Below are 22,990 nucleotides of genomic sequence, written 5' to 3' on the forward strand. Positions count from 1 at the left end.
TCTCTGCTTGTTCAAGGTATCAAATTCCAGTAGGGATTTCTGAAGGATTCACTGAATGGTTATATTGTGCTGTGTTCATGAATGGTGCAATGTGGATACAACTTGAATATCAGTGTTGACTTTAACCTGCCGCAAACCGATGCCTCAGTTTTTGAAAGTACTCCACGCGCTTGCCGGTCACTTCAAAATGTGTCTCATTTACCTGCTCATTATACTTTACACGACCGCCATGTATTTGCCGTTTACGACCAAAGCGCAAAATTCGACGCGTGAAATTCTAATTTTGGGCGGCAATGGCTTCATCGGCAGTTCGCTTGTTGCAAAGTTGCTATCAATGGACGGCTTTAACGTGACGACAGTAAATCGAGGCCGATATTACTTCGACTCACGATCGCGCGTTGATCCCCATGTGCGACGAATCATCTGCGATCGCGCGAATATTTACAACTGCACGGAGCTTGTGAATTCGACGCAATTTTACGACGCTGTCGTGGATTTTTCTTCCTACTATATGGAGGATATGCAGGTATATTAACTATGTTTGGTTTCCACTATTCAATAATTCGTCTGTTTATTATCCTATCCTATATTATCCTAGAATTATAATGTTTTAGGCCTCTTTTAAACGTCATGCTTTTCAATGCGCCGAACGCATTTAAAACAATAGTTATCTGTTTATATCAATAGTTATCACTAATATCAATAGTTATCAATAGCTATCATTAATATCAATAGATATCAATAGTTATCATTATCTATTGTTGTTAATAATGCGTTTGGCATATAAGAAGAACGACGTTTGAAACAGGCCTTACATCAGTTACATGCATCTTGTATCGATGCAAAGGTTTGGTTAGAGCAAAATCAAATTACCTAACAATGAAAGGCCATTATATTAATAACCAGCAATGATAAAATAGCTTATTAATGAGCGTTATGTATTTGAGAGAAACTCATTCATTTATTCCCTTACTAAAGGGCATTCTACACATATTGCGGGCTCGATTTGGTCGCTATATTTTCATCAGCACAGACTCCGTGTACGAAGTGTGCATAAAGAATCCCCACGGGGGACCTAGCCGGGAAGAAGATGCTATTAGACCTCGCGACCCGCGCGGACGACACGAACTAAATATGGCAGATTATTACGGCCACCAGAAACTGGGCTGCGAAGAGGTTCTTCAAAATGAGCGAGATTCAAATGGCATAAATTATGTCTCGCTTCGCCTTCCTGACGTCTTCGGACCACGTGACACGACAAACCGGTTTTGGAATTATCAAATCTGGTTATTGACGCACGAAATCGAAGGATCTTTTGGTCCGGTCCATTTAAACCCGAAGGAAAATAAACTAATCAGCCTGGTGTATTCCGAAGATATCTCAGATCTAATAATCAATCTTTTGAAAGTTGAACTGAATGTTTACAACGAAGCATACAATATCGCATATGAGCCAGTGACCCTTGAAGGATTCCTCGGTACAATGGCGGAGTCCTTAGGAGTAGATGTGGTTTTCGACAGGACAGATCAAGCAAATGTACACTGGTATCCCTCGGTCACCCGTGGAGCGGTGAACGCGACAAAAGTTTTTGATAAGTTGAACTGGAAACCTTCTCCAATGAAGCTCGCTGTTAACAAGTCGTGCGAGTTTTTCCGTGAAGCAATGTCGATTCCAGAATTCGAGAACAGACGAGATGGTATTTTAGGACGTTATCTACCGAAAAAGGACTTACGTGAGAGCTTTTTGAAGGGCGAACTTTCAAATGACGCCTCCCGCGAGGAACTTTGAGTGGGTTTGACTTTGAATGAACTTTTTAATTTTTGCCAAATGAGAGAATACAGTACGTCTGTCAATACGAAATACACACGCGGGTATTTAAGGCAAAATGACAGATATTCCGAAAATAAATTTTATTCCCCACTTTCTGGAAAGTTAGGCCTAGGTTATACGTCGCATTTTGGGCAGATAGATAATGAGATGGTAAACCTCATTAAGCCTCATTATCATCTCATTATCTATTGTTTAAATTGCATTCGACGCGACCAAAATGCGACGTATAACCTAGGCCAAAAAGAAGTTTGTTTGCTTTATGGTACAGGGGTCCATGTGTGGATGAAATAGAGACTTGAAACACGTTTAACTGCATTAAAAGTAGATAGAATATTACGTAACAAATTCGAGGTGTAAGGTACTATATAATTAGTGAATAAAGCCAGAAAAATGTTCATCTAAAGATTAACCGTGTTTTGCTTTCTGAACGCGATTCTATACGTTCACCATTTGATAAATGTAATGTTATCGAAGTTCACATAAAACCTTACGTTACGAGTTGTATACGTAGCATAACGCACGTCTATCGTCTTATCATGCAGCGACATTTTACCAGAGATTTTTCGATAACTACAAAGGCTAATTACGCCAACAAACGGACAATGGTGAACTACCAAAGATAATGTCACTTTCTGAATCGTTTAGGTCTGATTTTCGTATCTAAGTTTGTCTTACTACACATGTCAATAAGTTTGCCGATACTCAACCAAAGAAACGGGTGACGTCGAAATCCTGTGGATCAAATTTTTCATCAAAAATATCCTGACCGTCGATTTCCTTCCAGTGTGGCGGCCATGTTTCTTGTATCGATTTTCGGGGAGATAATCTGTTATAGTAATCCCCCATGAGTGGAAAGATTTTGCCGAGAGTCGGACGCATGCGCATTACGAGAGCTAGTTGTGGAAAGAAAACAGCATCGGCCATTGTGAACTTACTGCTCGTGAGGTAGAAATCGTTTTTGTGCTACAAAAGAGGAGCATTTTAGAGATTTAGGACCGATTATACAAGGCGAATCCTACGTTTGAGTGATTACAGGGCCAATGCATAATGCTGAGATATTTCACCCTATTGCTTGTTAGGACCTGTGAATAACCAATTCATAATTTTAAGTGCTGTAACTAAAGTCTAAAGATCCGTTTACACGCAATTTCTACTGCGATTTTATGTATGATTTTCTTCTTATGAGCCATTGCACGAGAGCTGTATCGTGGTGATGAGAAGTTTAAGATTATACAACAAATAAAGTCGAAGTTTCCTACATTCTGAAGATAGCTTTCCCAAAGTTGAAGTTCTTTGTCGAGTTCCTTCTTGTTGCTTCTCATCACGTCCTTTGAAATGAAAAAAACGGAGTGTGTTAATTCAATAACTGATATACTCATTCACGTTAAATATAAATACAATTTAGTTAAAAAACATAGGATTGAGCAATAGTAACACCTGATTGATTTCCTCGACCGGAGTATGGACCAGATAATACAATACTTCTTGGACTCTTTTCTGAAGCGTCAGCGCCTTAAACATATTTGTTTGTCGACGAGTGAAAATAGAGCCTATATATATATATATATATACATAGGTGCAGGTACAGCAACAACGGATATAATGTGTTTACAATAAAAAAACCATGCAGTGTTGTATTGCATAAGATAGTAGTTGTTTTTTTTATTATCTAATTTTCAATAGTTGTTTTTTTATCTAATTTTCAATAAAAATATGCAATGAAAGATTTGCGGTGACATCTTTCAACTCACGCGGTCGTGCATGCGGCGGAAGTTGCTAGCGATGTCCTTAACACACTTTAAAATATGTTTATCATTCCCCTATTTGTCACTAATGCATGTGTCCCCCCCGATAGTCGGCGATAGCTATTGTCAGTGCCATGACTACTCTCCTATTCCCTTATTTTTTTCGAACGAATTTTCTTTCATCATCACCATCAGGCACCAGCAATATTTCGCTGACTGTCGCGGTGAGATATGAGAACCAGGCTTATTATCTTGAATAGAAATACATGCTATGTATATATAGCACCGCGTGTAACAAGTTTTAACGAGGGTTGCAAGATTACTGCACAAACAAACAAAATGTTATCAAAACCTTTTTTGCTCTCTCTTCTGCATATTTTCTTTCATGCAACTCTGGTTTTAACTAATTATGACTTACTTTAATAGTACTTATATCATCGAGGTTGAAAGGGCCTGTTTACATGGAGCGAGTTATTCTACCTAGGCGAGGTAAAAAGCGCATCAAATCAAAGGCTTAACCTGACTAGTCTTTCATTATATGCAGTTTTCACCTCGTTTAGCTGGAATAACTCGCTGCATGCTTATAAACAGGCCCTAACTATAGAAATTTCCTGATCCACATCAACGTTGAAATCATTATAATAGCTATACAATATTTTCTTCGACATCAGGTTTTTCGCCTGTATTTTCTTATCGTGACAGGAATGCTATAGTATAGCAGACTATTATACCTCATACACTCTTTGTAGTGCCAAGGCCTTTTCCTTCTGATCATCAGGTAACAGCTTTGTGCCTTTGTTTGGAAATGTGTCCTAAAATAAAAGAACCTCCTAAAATAAAAGAACCTCCAGTATCACACAAAGTAAAGTAACGTTCCAACTTCCAATGAACCTCGATGACACAACACAAAAGCACGTTTTTATTTTAAGCGGTGAACAAACTTTTCCTGTGTAAACAGGGGAATTTGGATAAGAAAAAACATGTTTCGGTTATCCTCTTGTTTACGGGCTATGTGGTTATAACAATCCCAGCCAAGATTACAGGCTTTAGTTATCGGAAAAGCCAGGCAAAGGTAGAAAAGAAACGGCTGGCCCATGCAGTAGCCTATAGGGGAAAGAATTAAGAGCATGCGCGTATCTAGATAACCACATCACGTAATCCATGCACATGCGGTCACAGTTAGTAGAGAAATTAACCGGGACATGTCGCAGTGCTCGGAAGCTTTCGTCCAATTGGATAATGCTTTTCTATGCTTTCTAAAGAACGAAGCTATGCTATTGGTTGAAACAGAAATGTATTGTAAAGTTCAGCCAATGAAAATCATTCTTACGAGGAGCTGCGACACTACCCGGGGGAGAAACATGTTGTGCTATATGCATGTGGGGGTTCATTTAATCCTCATCAAATAATGACGTACTTTTTGTTAATTAGGAGCTAGTTGGACAAAGAATATATTGGTCTCTGATCTTGGATCAAGGACCTACTACATTCAAGGGTCTATTACATTTAGCAGTCGCGTACATGAACAGAAATTTTTGCCGGTTTTGCTCCAGAACGTACAACTTACTCCGGCAAGACAAATTCATCGCCAATTCCGTGTTGTCGAAAACAGCTCTCATGTCAAAATGTCGGGAAGTTTTTTTTTGAGTTTCAGCAAGTTTATATAAATCGATAAGACAGTTTCTAACCCTCATTTCATTTTATTCATTGAAATTACCTCGAGATAATGGCAAATTCCCAAGGATTCGTTAAGGATCGTGTCGTCGTGTTTGAAGGCTGGTAACTACAAATAGGCAGGAAAAACCGTCAAATATATATAGGTTTCAAAGCCAAATTAATTTATTATTTATAATCTAATATTTCGGTATGATTGAAAAGCAGTTTTCCTTACACATGCATGCATGACTACCATGCAATTAATGTGTATTACATTATAATTATATTTTAAAAAACGTTACATACTGAGGTCTCTTTTTAGTGAAAACATCACGATAAAAATAATAGGAAATATATAAACATGTTTTGAAAAAAGGTATATAGTGGTAGTCTTCGTACACAAAAAAGTACAGAAAAGTACAAAAAAGAATCATGGCTGGAGAGGAATATTTCGTTCCTCCGTATGAGAAAAGGTTTAGTTTACAATCTGCAAATTAAACACATTCCCTCACCTGTCCTCGTGGATTTATATCCACAATTTGTTCGGATTTGTGTTCATTGCTTAAGAACGACAACTGTTTGCTTTCGTATTCTCGCAGACCTTTCTCTTCCAAACAGATCATTACTCGCCAACAGGGGACGCTACCGGAGCCCCAAAACAGCGAGAATCGTCGCGAATGACAGGGTTTTGGTGAGAAAGATTCGCCATCTCGTTCGGCCATCGTTGGAGATAGAAGAATCGTCGTCAATAGATCTTGCAAAAAACCAAATCGTCTGCCTGTTTCCCGTATATGGGCGCGTGAAAGTGTGAAGCAGAACTGTAGCGAACCGTTGTTGTTATCAAGTCGATTTTGTGAGAGTTTTAATACCGCAAAATCGCATCGCCATGCCGGCCGTTATCTTAGCGTGGGTAATTCAAGATTTGTGTGGATATAATACGTAGACGATAATCCGCTTATTTGCAAACTAGCTGTTATCAAGCTCGCGCGCTATATATAGTCTATGACTCGTCAGAAATCGAGGAAAAACTCACGATATTTATAGGCTTGTTAAGTTGTAAGAAGCCTGCCTATTTTAAACCGTTAAACGGTCGATAATCCATTCAAACTCTTTCGCACATTTTAGTTGTACATGCATATAATTCTCGTACAAGAAATATCCAAAACAATAAAAATCACCAGCATCCCAAGTAGTCCCAAACATTGAACGTTTTAAAGTCTGTTCACAATCACACGACCAATTTTGTCGGTCCAATTCGTTTCTGACATAAGTAATGTCACGGTAGTTCGTTATACTGATAATGCAGTTCTGCACTGGCATTAGTTAATTTGCCCCTTATGTAGTCTGTTGATTTCAACAGACTATAAAACATCCACCAGAAAACAAAATTGGGTTGTGTGAATAGACCTTTATATTACCTAGCCGGCCCTAGGCTAGAGAGGAAATATCAGTTTAATATCATACTGAGAAGCTCAAAATAGCCGGAAAGTAAAACTTCATCACATTACTGATTCAGCAAATGAGAAGTTCGACCTCTGAAACGCGCCTAGAAGTGTCCTCTCATGAAACATTTCTTGCTTTGAACAAAGTATAAGCACATTCATGTCTGAATGATTGATAAACGCAAAACGTTTGTGAGCAAAGATTGTTTGTCTGCCATGGTCGGTTATATGAAAAGAAACTCGTGCGATAAAATTTTGAAGTCAGACTTTTTAATATCCTAGATCTATCTTCGCTTATAATAAATCCATGGATTTGCTCTAGGAGACTAGGATTTTCAAAATCCATCTGGTGACTGTCACGAAAGTATACAGCATTTTCTGTGGAGTTGCATGGCACAGGTTGATCAGCTGGTCATGACATTCAGACAAAAGCCTCGAGGGGGGAAAGAGGTGATGATACCATCTGGCATTTTAGCCAGACCGAATTTGTTTGAACGATTGCGAAATTCTATATGTCTTTTATGGATGTGCAAGTCTAAATCTGCAGTCTTGAATTGAGAGAAAACAAAAAATGTTTGCGGTATTTTTTACAAAAAAATACACAACAATATAGCAGCTAACTATTGCCTGTGACATACATTCATATATACATTCGAGTTCCCTGTTCGCTAAAAACTATATTCAGTTCAAAATAATCTAATAATGCATATCAATCGTATATGTGCATGACCCCATCGAATTGTCGAACGAGCTTCGTCACAGTTCATATGTAAAAAACACAGATTTTAAGTTATCTGTAGTTAATGGACATACTGACAGCCAAAATCAGCCGATACTCTCCGACGGCTTATTTAATCTATGAAGGAGTGAAACTCCAACGCTTTAGCACAAATATAGCGCGTGACTAATATAAACTAAAGCCGTTTTTCCACTAGCGATGTTTTTAGCGCGAATCGACATATTACTGTTGTTCCCGAACTCTCATCTGCAACCATCTGGAACAAATTGCTCAAATACAAAGGAATAAAGTCGCTTCGCGCGAAAACTATCGCTAGTGGAAAATCGGCTTTAGTAGCTACGTATTTTCATGTCTCCGTCGAATATGCATGCGTGGTCTTGAATTGCATGTGTGTTGTTGGCGTTGCCAAGTATGACATTTAATTCATGCTTTGTCTTTGAGCACATGTTTCATTACTTTCAGCCTCATTCAAAATGCCAAAAGTTGAAAGATAATCCACTTCAACATTTGCCACGTGTATATGCATGAGCCGTGAAAGCGGATAGCGTAGGTAGACTAGGCAGATATCTCGTTGTTTTAAAGATGTTAAAACAGGTTTGGTTTAATTAAAACGGCAAAAGACTATACCAAACGTAAGGTTTTCCTCTGCTAAAAACAGCAATGTCGACATTTCCCCTCACAGCATTTTCAATTCGCTTAAACACGGAACACGCGAGTTATTAAACAGACTTATTGCAAGCAAATGCAGGCCATCGTCAGCAAAACATAAACTAGGCAGCCATTGGAGAAGTCTAACGAATCAACATTGAATGTCGACGCCATAACAATTCCGATAACCTTAAAACTCGACTTAGCTGTCTAAAACGTAGGTCAGGGTTATGTTTCATAACTTATAATGCCACTCAATGGCCTAGCAAACTGGATGGTCAGGGGGGGGGGCTGGATACTGATATGTTCGTATTTTGAATTATTTATCTCTTCATGTGTTAACGTTGTGAATAGATGTACAAAGTATAAAGAAAATAAATTCTTGCACGTTTCTAGCAAACCTTGCAAGCGAAACAAATAGGCACTCAAAATAGGCCTCAAAGATGGCTGCTATATATTATCGCTAGCCTTTTAAACAGTTCACTGTCAACCAGCAGCTGCGAAGCAATGTCTCTGGTCACGATTACCTGCGCAAGACACACAACAGCACTTGAAAACGCCACCGAACTCCACTCATGTCGGCCGCTGATATAAACACTGGCTCGACCGCCTTGAATCGGGCTGGCGTGGGATCATGCAAGCACTCTTGAAATTCTAGCATCAAGCATCAATATATAAATTTATAAACCGCAGTTTCAAGGACGGCATTGTATTTTTTGCGCGTTTTGATATTCAAGGTCTTTAATCATCCCACAAATAATTGTTATCATGATATGACACAAAATACGTTCCTCTTTTGGATACTAAAAAAGTTATGTAATTTGATTTCCGCTTTGAGCAAAAGGCCAGGAAATCAGTGCTTGAAATGTTAGCGGAGTGAATAATTTTTTTAAGGAATTCGGTTCCGGGCCTGTCCCAGGCAACTATATTATAGTCGCGTGGTTTTTTGTATTCTTTAAATGCTGATATTCGATGCCGATGTTTTCCTAATGTTCCTAATTTCACCCCATGAACGTCGAATATCGTGCTTGAAGCACCGGAGGAACTCAGCACGATCAATGACGTGCAACTTATTAAATACATACCAGAGACACTCCCCCAGCAAGCCCTATGGCGTGACAAGATAGCAAAAGCTGATACGACCCGCACGACTCGTAAAACCTTGCGTGAACATCGTTGGCTTGTACACGCGTAAAAACGCACAAGTTGTAACAAGTCTGCAGCAGAGCTGTTACAAGTTTGTTCACAAGCTTGCACCAAGATTTATTCGCACCGCTTGCTCCAATTTGTTGTAACAAGTTTGGGACAAGTTGTTAACAACTTGTAGCAAGTCCGATGGCGCTATCAGACTTGTTACAAGATTGTTCTGACAAGTCTTATCAGATATGATGCAACAACATTGCTACAAAATTGACAGAAAAGAATTGTAACAATATTGTTTCATCATGTTTGTACCAGACTTGTTGCAACAGCCTTGTAGCAAGTTTTTTGATTCAACAAGTTTGTTACAACTTGTTAACAAGTTGTCCCATCTTGTCAGCAGCTTGGGACAAGCAGTGCGAACAAATCTTGTTACAAGCTTGTGAACAACTTGCTACAAGATATGATATTTTTACGTGTGTAGTAAAGCGGAAATTTCGACTGGGGTGTCCGGCAAGCCGTACAGCGATATATACGTGCGCAGTTCAACCGCCGTTGAAGATCAGGGCAGACAGGGCCATTTTTCTCTACCAAAAGACGAATTCTTTAAGAATGAAGATTGTGGCTAAAAAGTCGGTTATTTATGTCATACTCTACCTCGTCTGTTTTATAAGGGTAAGGTCAAGAAGCTTACTTTTTTGTAGTCGGTAAGAATATTAACCTTTACAGCCGGCGTTAGATCTATAGAACTGCTCGTCAAGACTATGTATTATAATCGCCGCGCGTTTCAAAACATAATACACGCGGTCAATTATACGTTAGACAACAGCGAAGAATGTCAGATATGTGGCATTGCAGACAAAACTGAAGATAAGTCAATTTTTTCATCTGTGAATCTACATGATGATGTAGTTAATATTTTGCGATAAGTTCGTATTCGAATTGGTTAAAAAACGTCCCAGGGGATATAGGGATGGCCAAAAGCCAAGTATATAAACGTCCGGTGGTTGTGCATGCCCCCTGACCCGAACGATGATTTCATAATATAAGATTAACTGAATAAAAGTTGATTTAAAAATTGATCAAGAGTCAAGACGTACATTAAGCGTTACTACTGTTATATTTTGTTAACTATACGGGTATGGGATTGCCTGCATTCTGCGGTACACCATTTGAAACAGTTTATATTCTGTCTATTTTCTGAGAAAGATATGACGAAATAATGAAGACCTTTTTTATAAATTTTTTATCGCCCATCCAATTTCCTTGACAGAAATGCCTTGCAGTAAAATTTCAAGTCTGCAAATTGAAACTGAAAAAAATCAATAATATATATCGAAATTGGACCATCACAGAGATCAAAAGCCGATAGAACACTGTAAAATAGGTATCCGCAATAGATACAACAATAGAATTATAGCTTAGTTCTATATGTCGATTTTTTTGTATACATCGCCAGCATCGGACAGTGGCAGGCAATATTTTACAGGAATTCGAGCCGAGTAGCAGCTGTTTTCCAATAATTTTTTTTTCAATCAGATAATATAGTTTTATGATATTATTTCCTAGCCTCCATGGCCTGACTAAACTCGTGTTGTCTGTGAGTAGTTTTAGTTGTTAAAATATTACGAAATTACCAGAATTTAAAAAATCGTGTCTTTGTGTGCGCGTGCGTGGGAAAAACGCGTATTTTCGAATGCAGCTATACGTCATCTCGTCCCCATCACCCCATGCTTGCTTGAGCAACGCTTGAACGTAAGGAGAATTTCAACATTGACATTTTGAACAAAACAGTATAACCTTTATAATATGTTTTCCTCAATCATAAAAGGATAAAAAGTCGTCTTATTTTGCTATGATCTATAATGTCATCGGGCAAATGATGAAAGTATAGCTCAAGAATCTTGCAAAACACTTGACTGCGCTTCGAGCTTTACAAGCCGAGTCTAATATTCTCCCAACTCTCTTCGTATCACGCCATATCGCCAACGAGATCCTTGAGTTTAATTAAGAGTTTTCAAAGCAAGCAAGCAAAAATAAAACCGCCCAAAGTCAAAAGAAAAACATTTAGGTATCATGTTTTAGCTGTCAGTTAAACATGCGGTTCTGTTTGCATTTTTCACTAGTATGAAAGGGAGTAACACGGAACAATTCAGGGCCAAAGGGGATTTTGAAGAATTGTGCATGTCACTATTCATACCGGACGTGTTATTTTTGAGGCTGGTTGGTTGCATTTCCAGAGTTATCTGAAGCAGATTTATTACCGAATTGCAATCCGTTAAACTGAACTGAGGATTTCATGCCCCCTTTGCTATTGGAAAGGGTAAGAGCGACAGCTGCTGCCCTCGGTTCAAGCGTACCTGGAGGGAATGCGAAAGTTCCTCCCCATTTAAGCACTTTACGGTTGACTCTTTCAACACTCGCTTCCACTGGATAAACTACGGTAATCGAGAAATGAAGATAAGCGAAAAAGAGATTACCTCAAGTCATAGCAGTCTCGGTTTGGCCCAAAAAATTGTACTCATCAGAAAAAAAATTAAAAATCCGTGCATGAGATGAGAAATATTTCACTTATCATATATTTCCGTAGTTAACTGTTATTCCTATCTAGCGATTGCGACATACGTTTAAGCCTTTTTTTTATTTAAAGGTCTCCATTGTTGTATGTCTTTATGATTTGTTTTCAGACATCATCTTCTTCAGGACATTTGGATATCCAATTGAAAGAGTATAAAAATCCAGACAGCAAGACAATGGCCGGTTCGTGCTGTGACGGGTGGTTTTCATGTGGCATCTGTGATCCATATTTTAAATTCAGTTTTCAAGGAGAAGAGAAGGATTTTCCTCTTCCAGATAACACCAAATCCAAAACATTTTCTACCAATGATGTTATTCGTTTTACATTTCAACGCTGGGTGGTAAGTCTCCGTTACTTCATCATTTTAGAAGTTAGGCCCAGTTCATACGTCGCATTTTGGTCGCGTCGAATCATTTCAAACAATAGATAATGAGATGATAATAAGCCTAAATGAGGTTTATCATCTCATTACGTATTGTTTGAATTTCATTCGACGCGACTAAAATGCGACTTATGAACTGGGCCTCAATCGCTATAACTCCCTGATATAGAGTACTGTATAACCTGTATAACCTGTATAACCTGTATAACCTGTATAACCTGTATAACCTGTATAACCTGTATAACTTGTATAACCTGTATAACCTGTATAACCTGTATAACCTGTATAACCTAACACTGCCGTTGTGGTTCGGTTGCGGTCGACTGATAGAAACCGCAGACGACCGAAACGGAAAAAATACGATCGCGGTTGCCGTTCGCTTCCGAACGAAATGTTATGAACAGCTGAGAACGACAACACAATAATCACATCGAAAACATCTTAAGAAATGTCTGTCAGAACGAGGTTCGACTGAGGTTCAACCTCGATCTCACCCAGGGCGCTTATATAGAATAAGATCTTATATTCTATATAAACGCCCTGGTCTCACCTTGGTTCAAGGTCAGACCGCGGTTTTCGTTAGGATATTCCTGGATATTACTGTAGAGAAGTTTTTCCTCATAAAACATATTGCAGTTTTAGTAATAACAAATATTAACTTTATAACATTGATATACATATCCTAGGCAATCTCGATCGTTTGTGCAAAACTAACAGTCCTTCGCTCACCCACCCCCCTCTCAAATGGAGACCGAGGGGATAAAAAGCAAGTTGAGAACAATAATTGTATATTTGTGTAATCTTGATTTTTAGTTTTACAAAAGCAAATTCTCTCGTTTGTATGATTGAATGTTTAAGGGTGATTTATGAGGTTCATGCCGTACCAATGTTGATGAATCTCATGAGGTTCTCTTTCCAATATGTAAAATGTTACATTGCGAATTATAGTCTGTTGATCTGATTGTATTTATTTAATTTTTATCTTTATCACTTACATTACGGCAGTGCATATCGATGATTTATGATGTATTTTTTTCGTTCGTCAATTTAGTCTAACGGAAAGCTTGCAGTGGAAATCTGGGATGATGATTCAACTTCTGGGGATGACAAGATTTATGAAAACAAAGAAACACTTCCAGGTCAAGCTGCCAAAGACCGTTCTTCAGCGACGGTCCATCCAGTTCATTTCCAAGACAAGTACACAACTTTCAAATTTAATATAAGAGTGTACTGTGACCCAGGCTACCTCGTCCCTGACTGCTCACAATATTGCACACCAACTAACGACAGCAGTGGTCATTATGATTGCGATTATAAAAATGGCTCCAAGATTTGTCATCCACATTGGTATGGTTCAAAATGCACAAAATACTGTCGCGAACATGTTGACAGCAACTACGTTTGCAACAAAACAACTGGTATGAAAATCTGCCATGAAAATTGGTTTGGATCTGATTGTACGGACTACTGTAAAAAGCAAAACCAATCCAGTGGTCATTATTTCTGTAACATGACCAGTGGTCAGAAGATTTGTTATCATGGTTGGTATGGTGTAGACTGTACCACACATTGCAACCCAACCAATGCCTCCACATACCTCTGTAATACCACAACTGGTGAAAAAATATGCAACTCAAGATGGTACGGAAGCAACTGTACAGTATTTTGCATTCCAAAGAACGATTCAACTGGTCATTACTCATGTAATCTGAAAACTGGTGAAAAGGTCTGTCTCCAACACTGGTTTGGAAAAAACTGCAGAAATCACTGCAAAGAACGTAACGATTCTAGTGGATCATATCATTGCAATAAAACAAATGGTTTAAAAATCTGTTATTCTAATTGGTTTGGACCAGAGTGCTCGACATATTGCAAAGAATCGAACGACACCAAATATGGGCGATATTCTTGTCACAACGTCACCGGTTCGAAAATTTGCCACAAGGAATGGTTCGGAAGAAACTGCACGACATTTTGCAAACCAAGGAATGACGCTACAGGACATTACAGTTGTAATCACACAACAGGTTTTAAGATTTGTCACAAACACTGGTTTGGGAAATCCTGTACAAATTACTGTAAAAACGAAAATGGTACTGCTGGGCATTATTCGTGTGAAAAGACAACTGGTTCTAAAATATGTCACAGGAACTGGTTTGGAATGAACTGTACCATCTATTGCAAATCAAAGAATGATTCATCAGGACATTACACATGTGATAAAGATTCTGGTTTGAAAGTTTGTCTTTCAGATTGGTATGGGAAAAACTGTCTGAATTATTGCAAAGCACAGAACGACACAAACGGTCATTACTTCTGTAATGGGACAAACGGTTCGAAGATTTGTTACCAGGACTGGTTTGGAAATAACTGTACGACGTTTTGTAGGGAAAAAAATGGTTCTTCTGGACATTATTTCTGTAACCAAAGTACAGGTTTCAAGATTTGTCACCGTCATTGGTACGGACGCCATTGCCAAATATATTGTAAACCACAAAATGACTCGAGAGGCCATTTTGTATGTAACAAAACAACTGGTTCCAAGATATGCCATTCAAACTGGTATGGGGCAAATTGTGAAATTTACTGCAAGGGAAAGGAGGATTCACGTGGACACTACAAGTGCGATAAGGCCACAGGACTTAAGATATGCCTTCAAAATTGGTTTGGAACTAACTGTAGAAGATATTGCAAGAAACAGAATGATGTAACTGGACATTATCACTGTAACCAAACAACAGGTTCTAAGATTTGCTATCCAGAATGGTTTGGAACAAACTGCACGACACATTGTAAAGAGAAAAACGATTCTACTGGACGTTATTCTTGTGATAAGGCTGATGGTTCTAAGATTTGTCATCTCAATTGGTTTGGAACTAACTGTAGAAGATATTGCAAACCAAGTAATGATTCAAATGGGAGTTACAACTGTAACAAAACAACTGGATTTAAGATTTGCCATTCACACTGGTTTGGAGATAACTGTACAAAATACTGCAAGGAAAACAACGATTCTAGTGGACATTATTCCTGTAATGAAGATTCTGGAATGAAAATTTGTCATCCACATTGGTTTGGAGACAATTGTGAAACATACTGCAAAGCAGAGAACAATACTGGCGAGCATTTCTACTGTAGTAAGACTGGTTCAAAGATATGTTATACAAACTGGTACGGACGATTGTGCAATGCATTTTGTGAAGAACGGAATAACTCGGCTGGTTATTACTTCTGCAATAAGACAAACGGAGAAAGAATATGTTACCGAAACTGGTTTGGAGAAAATTGTACGGAATATTGTAAGGAGCAAAATGATTCAGACGCACATTATTCCTGCAATGAGCTCACAGGTTCAAAGATTTGCCATAAAGATTGGTTTGGAACGAATTGCACACGGTTTTGCAAAGAAAGGAATGATTCTTTCGGGCATTTCTATTGCAACAAGACAAGCGGGTTGAAAATCTGCTATTCGAACTGGTTTGGTTCAAACTGTTCTGCATTTTGTGATGAAAAAAATGATTCGTTAGGACATTACTTCTGTAATACAACAACCGGGTTGAAAAATTGTCATCCAAATTGGTTCGGAATCAACTGTGAATCTTATTGTAAAGAAAGGAATGATTCATCTGGACATTATTCGTGTAACAGGACAAGTGGATTAAAAATTTGTCATCCAAACTGGTTTGGAATCGACTGTTTGACGTTTTGTGAAGAAACAGAGGATTCACCTGGTCATTACTCGTGCAACAAAAGCACGGGATTGAAGATTTGTAAACCATACTGGTTTGGAGCGGACTGTCAGAGATATTGCAAAGAAAGGAATGACTCTGCTGGGCATTATTCCTGCAACATGACAACTGGTTCCAGGATTTGCCATCCGCAATGGTTTGGAGTGAATTGCACAGCGTATTGTAAACCAGAAAATGCTTCAACAGGCCGTTATTTTTGTAATAACGAAACAGGAAATAAAGTCTGTCATCGAAATTGGTTTGGAACAAATTGTTCAACTTATTGTAAAGAACAGAATAATTCTAATGGACACTTTTATTGTAATAGGACAAACGGTTTGAAAATGTGTCATCCAAACTGGTTTGGAGCAAACTGTACAGCATATTGTAAAGCAAGGAATGATTCAACTGGACGTTACTACTGCGAAAAACAGACTGGTGGTAAGATTTGCCATCAACATTGGTACGGCATGAACTGCACAACGTATTGCAAACCAGAGAATGATTTGAAAAGCCATTTCTTCTGTGACAAGGAAACAGGAATAAAGATCTGTCTACCAAACTGGTTTGGAACTGACTGTTCAAAATTCTGCAAAGCACAGAACACTTCGACTGGCCACTATCGCTGTAATATAACAAACGGTTTCAAAATCTGTCATGCCCATTGGCTTGGTCCTGATTGCTCAGTCTATTGCAAGGAGTCAAATGATTCTGAATCCGGGTATTATTCATGCAAAAAGACAACAGGCTCGAAATTGTGTTACCCAGGATGGTTTGGGACTAACTGCACAACGTATTGTAAACCAATGAATGACTCTAATGGCCATTACCATTGCAAAAATACAAGCGGATCGAAGATCTGCCATACACATTGGTTTGGGGCTAACTGCACGAAATATTGTCATGAGCAGAATGACGGAACTGGCCATTATTCCTGTGATAAGGCAACTGGTTCAAAGATTTGCAACCGTAACTGGTTTGGTAGGAATTGCACTGTTCATTGCAAACCAAGGAGCGATTCAACAGGACACTACTTTTGTATAGAGAAAACTGGTTCGAAAGCATGTTATCCAAACTGGTTTGGCGCCAACTGCACAAAATATTGCAAGCAACAAAATGACAGCAATGGACATTATTATTGTAATGTTACTACAGGTTTGAAAATGTGTCATCCAAACTGGTATGGAACTAATTGTTCCACATATTGCAAGAATAGAAACGACTCTAATGGACATTACTCTTGTAATGAGACAACAGGCTTTAAAATCTGTCATCCAGAGTGGTTTGGAGATGATTGTACGACACACTGCAGAGAACAAAACGAAACATCTGGACAGTATAAATGTAATAAAACAACTGGAGTGAGGATCTGCAATTCTGACTGGTACGGAGCTGATTGTATAACATATTGTAAAGATGCTGAAAATTACTTTTGCGATAAGACGACAGGTTTAAAGATATGCAAACCCAATTGGTATGGAGTGGATTGTTCTCGTTTTTGCCAAGAAAGTCAGGAAGAATTTGGTGGTAATTATTTATGTAACATGTCAACTGGGCTGAAGTACTGCAAGCCTCATTGGTATGGGGTTAACTGCACAAATTATTGCAAGAAAAGCGATGATATTAATGGTCATTATTCCTGTAACAAGACAAGTGGTTGGAAGATCTGCCTACCAAACTGGTATGGCACTGACTGCACAACTCACTGCAAAGCAGACATCGAAGGACATTTTCTGTGCAATGAATCAAATGGGGAAAAAGTTTGTTTGGAAGACTGGTACGGACAGGAATGCAACATATACTGTAAGAGTGAAAATATGAGCAATGGACGTTATTTCTGTGACAAGACAAACGGTGAAAAGATTTGCTATCCAAATTGGTATGGAAGCAATTGTGATGTTTACTGCGATGATGAATCAACCGAAAGATACAAATGTGATGGAAAATCTGGTCTGAAGCTTTGCCATTCAAACTGGTTTGGCCTGAACTGTTCTGTATATTGCAAGGAAGAAGAGGGATCACATTTCACGTGCAACCCTGAAACAGGTTCACGGATTTGTCACGTGGAATGGTTTGGTGAAGATTGCACGCAGCACTGCAAACCTGATGAAAACCACCTCTGTAATAACATCACCGGATTGAAAATTTGTCGCAGTGAGCGGTCTGGCACTGATTGCTCGGAAAAAACTGCAAAGAGTTATGGCAGGAAAGGTCAACCAGAATATTTGAGGGTTGCTCTACCAGCAAGTGCAGGAATATTGGTGATAATTGTTATGCTAATTATTTTTGCATTTGTAAGGTAAATTACTTAAGTATTTCTTATAACTGTACAAGCTGGAAAGTAAGGCTAAAAAGTTAACAAAAAACTGCAATTTTAGGAGGCATGCAAGCATTAATATTTTATTCTTTTATCATTCAAGGAAAAGAAGAGCTCAACAAGTGTTCGGCGTTGTAAAACCGCAGGAAAATAAGCTCTACATGGAATCGGCGATTTAAAATCTTCGACGGTGAGAATTCTTGAATCAAATATCATCATATATTGTTCAATCTAACATATACTTTTCAAAATCCAAAATCTATATCGACTGTATATCTATATGCCCACGGCCAAGCACCACAAATCAGTGGACACAAACCCGTCATCATTCCCGAGTAATTATCCTTGAGAGACACTAGTATGTTTGATGTAGCTATAAGCCTATAATCCTATGGCATTGTTAATTCTAGAATATAATAATTTCTTTGCAGATGCCAAGAGCAAAGAGAGTATGATTTATGTTTGTATTTCATTCAATTCTATTTTATTATAGCATTATGATATTATAAATTGACTGTAAATTATTGAAGTCATCCTATTTAATACCACTGATAAAAAGACTAAAGCCTGGTTTTGACAACACCTACAATAACCTCGTTCCCAGGATAAAAAACCTGGCTTGCGCGGTTGCGCCTGCGGTACTCGACAAATGGCAGATGTGAAATAGGCCAGGTTTACCTTCGCGCAGTATATGCAAATCATTCTTCACTATACATAGTGAGACTCTTTAATCAGCCACTTGTCGATGTGGCGGGAAGCAACAATAGTGATGGAAACCAGGTTTAAATTGTGGGCCAACATAATTGAAGGACGATTTTTGAATTTTGACGAAGCCAACTGTTTGACGTTGGAGTATAAATGTAAATAAATAAATAGTTATATAATTTCATCGCAGTATAGACGGTAAATGTGACGTTACAAATTTTGAATTAGAATTTACTTCCAAAAAGAAAACGCCATTGTACTTCGGCGTGAAGTTTTTGTTTTTTGCTAACAAGCAATTATATTAAACTTGCCTTCATTGACGCGGCGATAATAATTAATATATGGCTATACCATATCCCCCAAGGTCAAGGCTGAAATCACTACCTCAGTGTCCCTGGAGAGTTTAAGACATTTAAGAAATCCAATTATTCTCTTGATTGGGAAATATTGAAGAGAAAGTACACGAATATATACATGCAAGCACACGCATGCGTATATATGCTGAATGTACATCTATATATGTGATAATTTTATACATATATAAATGTACAGTATACCCATAATACAATTCAGTTTTGTATAATTATACTTCAGTCTTAACACAGTTCTTGAACAGAAAATATTTTGAACTCACTTTACTCAGTGATGATATAAAGATTGAATTTCGTATATTTTTATTGAAAAACGATTAAGTTTAAATTTGAATCTTGTTCATGCCACGCACAACCGGCCTAAACGCGAAATGATGTTGTGAACGGTCAAGTGGAGCACTTCGGTCGACCTCTCAAAACTGGAATGAAAATCGAGTGAAAACGTCTGCCTCTTAGAAGACCAGTTTTTCAATCTAATTTACAATTCCTTTGGTGATCTTCTTTAAAAAATACTTTGCCTCACAGTAAAAAATAAAATTAATCGTTGAATATCTGGGATTGGGAAACTAATCGTTGAGACCGCGATTTAGGTCTGTTTCAAACTTGTCCTATTCCAATCGGGGATTTCCAAGCATTTGCCTGTGATCAACGTGGTGCACAAAATAATGTATTTGTAAGTAAACGATATTATTAATGGGATATCCAATTCCCAAGACAAGGGTGAATCAAGGTCAATGAAATAATGGAGAATAATGCATGTCAATTAAGGAATCTGACCGTACGAGTTTGTACCCTTTGCTTGGCTATATTATATTGTGTATTGTTTGACCTTCACCTTATTCATGCAAAGTTAAAACATACTATATAAGCAATGATTATCAGCTGTATATTAAAAAAAACGAGAGGCTGGTTTCCAAAATATATCTCTGAAATTGATACGACACCAAACATCCTTCATAGACAAAGCGTTTCCGTGACAGTCGTCCGAAAACGAACGTCGAGAGATGAGATTAAGGCATTATATAAAAAGCAAGCTTTGACGCTGACGGTATCAAATGCCTAAATCTGCTTGAATTAGATAATAGTCCCTCATATGGTTTGCATTTCTTTAATTTGTGTGGTTATTTTCTTTGACCAAACATAGAGGACGTTATATATATTTATGTGTCTGACGAAAGTAAATTCGCCTTTCTTGTTTTAACAGAACTTTATAGTTTGTTGCGTAAACCTTTAAAAAATCTTTTCTTGCGTGTCTAAGCATGCGAAAACCCGAATTTGCTGTTGCAAAGCAGCCTCAGATGTCGTCTTACAAATATATTTCGTAATGACAACCTACATATCCTATATATGCGCTTGTCCAAATTTAATTTTGTTTTCGTTGGTTGTATCAAATGCTCTATTTACAACAGGAAATAAATTTTAACAGCGCCAGGGGACATCGTGGGATCCAATGGGCTATAATTTGAAACACGAAAAATACATTCTGTACCTCAGCTCCGAACTTCGCTAAACTTAACCGACTGGGATCTGAAGAGATTGACATGCACGGACTAATAAAAAGGGAAAAACGTATCGTTTACAATTATCGCTGCTTTGCATTTCAAATAAAATTTCGGCTGGTACAACTCTACGAATCGTACGAGAGTTCTTCTTTTGCCATTTGGGACCAAGTCTAAGAGTATTTTATTTCTATAAAAGACGAATTCGCAAGAATGAAGTCATCGATAAGAATGTTTGTTAAACTCATATTTTTTCTCCCGTTTTTGAAGGTAGGTCGACTTTTTCTGCAGGATGTATAGGCTAATTATATATTGAAGTACATAACGTGTGTCTAAAGATACGTATTTTACATGTCACTGATCATGAGAAGTCTGGCTGGTAGTTTACATAAATATATACATTACCGCGCGCAGATTGACGACTTTCTGGAAAGCGTGAACAGGCACGCACAACTTGATTGTAAACGATTTCTCCAGTCTGAAGAGTTCATTAGAATGACATACTAGAATGTAACTTGTAGTATAGGAGAAAATGTGAAAGTGCAAATGAATGAAACATGAAAATAAGAAAATGTGTATGCATGCAATATGTCTAAACATTGCGCCTATATTTCAAAGATTTCCGACGGATTGTCACCTTTGTGAACAGAATTATAAAATACCACTCAACTTTCTTCTGCTATATGGCTCAAATTTCTCCGGGCAACAATTTAGCGTCTAAAATATATATTATCCAAACAAGCAATTGAATGGCAAATGGTTCTTCGTTGGTGGTAAAAAAAAGCTTCAAAAAAACACTTGCAGATCTTAATGCTTCTATAATTATTACCCAATCTCCACGGTGTAAGCAAATGCGATTTAATTTTCTTTTACATGATAGAATTAGACATAATCAAATTTCCTTTTGTGTACGAAGACAGATTACTTTCAAGAATGAAATCGAAAAACCACAAATTGTCTTAAATTATAAACCGTCCCGAGAGCAGTTAAAATTTTTGTTACTCGTAGTAATTAATTTTCAAAGAGTCAAAGAGTCATAATCATGAACCTATTTAATACGGTGCTCACTGAAATAACTGAATATTCTACATGACTAGATCTTCCAGAAATATTAAGAAATCTCATTATATTAGAAATTATAAAAGAAATCTCAACGCTCTTTTATTTGGATCAGCTATTTGTAAAAAGGGTGCATGTATCTCTCAAAATCTTTTTTAGACATCATCTTCCTCAGGACATTTGGATATCCAATTGAAAGAGTATAAAAACCCAGAGAGCAGGACAATGGACGATTCGTGTTGTGATCTCTTGTGGTGGGGTTCATGTGGCATCTGTGATCCGTATTTTAAGTTCAGTTTTCAAGGGAAAGAGAAGAAGATTTCTCTTCCAGATAACACCGTGTCAAAAACATTTTCTACCAATGATGTTATCCGTTTTACATTTCAACGGTGGTTGGTAAGTATCCAACATATCTCAACCCAACAAGCAAATTCTACGTATGTAAATGAACGTCATAATACTCATAGGCAGGGGGGCCGCGGTAAAATTCCTATGGGGGCCCAAAATCCACTGCAAAAAACGCCATATTAAGTTCATGTAAATTTGTACTATTGTAATATGATAATGCACGGCCTGATCCTTGAGAGGTGTAAGAAAGGTAAATTTCGGGGGATAAACCACTGTTGAGGGCATCCTCCCCCAAGAAAATTTTGAACTTTTAGAGAGCAAAATGCAAATTTTCTGCGTTTTGGGGGTGAGATTTTTGAATTTATATTGCATTACCTGAACTAAAAATAACCGAAAACCCTGCTCATGGACACTAACTGGTTCTACAAAGTTCACCTCAGCCATTTAATTAAGCTAACAACTAAGTTTATTCCGTTTCCCTGTTTAGTATAATAGCTATAATAATTTTTCTGTCTTTATTAAATAACTTAGTCTAACCTAAGACTTGCAGTGGAAATCTGGGATAATGATGATGGATCTTTTCGAGCCGACGATAAGATTTACGAAAACAAAGCAACACTTCCAGGTCAAGCTGCCGAAGACCGTTCTTCAGCGACGGTCCATCCAGTTAATTTCCAAGGAACGTACACAACTTTCAAATTTAATATAAGAGTATACTGTAACCCAGGCTACCTCGTCCCTGACTGCTCAGAATATTGCACACCAACTAACGACAGCAATGGTCATTATGATTGCGATTACAA

The 22,990-nt window shown here is 37.9% G+C and overlaps 4 protein-coding genes across 4 annotated transcripts; 3 read left to right on the forward strand and 1 right to left on the reverse strand.

Annotated features, from left to right (window-relative positions):
* The first annotated feature begins 56 nt into the window (after nt 1-56).
* LOC114517045 lies at nt 57-2,218 on the forward strand. Its single transcript, XM_028536687.1, has 2 exons — nt 57-526; nt 979-2,218. The coding sequence occupies exons 1-2, from the start codon at nt 140-142 to the stop codon at nt 1,786-1,788; spliced, it is 1,197 nt and encodes a 398-aa protein (XP_028392488.1). The 5' UTR covers nt 57-139; the 3' UTR covers nt 1,789-2,218.
* Nucleotides 2,180-6,117, reverse strand: LOC114517046 (glutathione S-transferase A-like). The gene is made up of 6 exons (XM_028536688.1): nt 5,744-6,117; nt 5,293-5,358; nt 4,307-4,387; nt 3,268-3,342; nt 3,090-3,158; nt 2,180-2,793 (listed from the first exon to the last, which is right to left on the reverse strand). The coding sequence occupies exons 1-6, from the start codon at nt 5,951-5,953 to the stop codon at nt 2,533-2,535; spliced, it is 762 nt and encodes a 253-aa protein (XP_028392489.1). The 5' UTR covers nt 5,954-6,117; the 3' UTR covers nt 2,180-2,532.
* An 8,133-nt stretch (nt 6,118-14,250) lies between these two features.
* LOC114517156 (multiple epidermal growth factor-like domains protein 6) lies at nt 14,251-17,253 on the forward strand. Its single transcript, XM_028536815.1, has 4 exons — nt 14,251-14,314; nt 14,386-15,201; nt 15,403-17,043; nt 17,105-17,253. The coding sequence occupies exons 1-4, from the start codon at nt 14,251-14,253 to the stop codon at nt 17,251-17,253; spliced, it is 2,670 nt and encodes an 889-aa protein (XP_028392616.1).
* Nucleotides 17,254-17,432: 179 nt separating this feature from the next.
* Nucleotides 17,433-18,457, forward strand: LOC114517157 (protein draper-like). Its single transcript, XM_028536816.1, has 2 exons — nt 17,433-18,187; nt 18,309-18,457. The coding sequence occupies exons 1-2, from the start codon at nt 17,433-17,435 to the stop codon at nt 18,382-18,384; spliced, it is 831 nt and encodes a 276-aa protein (XP_028392617.1). The 3' UTR covers nt 18,385-18,457.
* Nucleotides 18,458-22,990: the final 4,533 nt, after the last annotated feature.

This window comes from Dendronephthya gigantea, unplaced genomic scaffold (assembly GCF_004324835.1).
Source record: "Dendronephthya gigantea isolate DGI-Jeju-01 unplaced genomic scaffold, DenGig_1.0 000007F, whole genome shotgun sequence".
Classification (NCBI taxonomy): Eukaryota; Metazoa; Cnidaria; class Anthozoa; order Malacalcyonacea; family Nephtheidae; genus Dendronephthya; species Dendronephthya gigantea.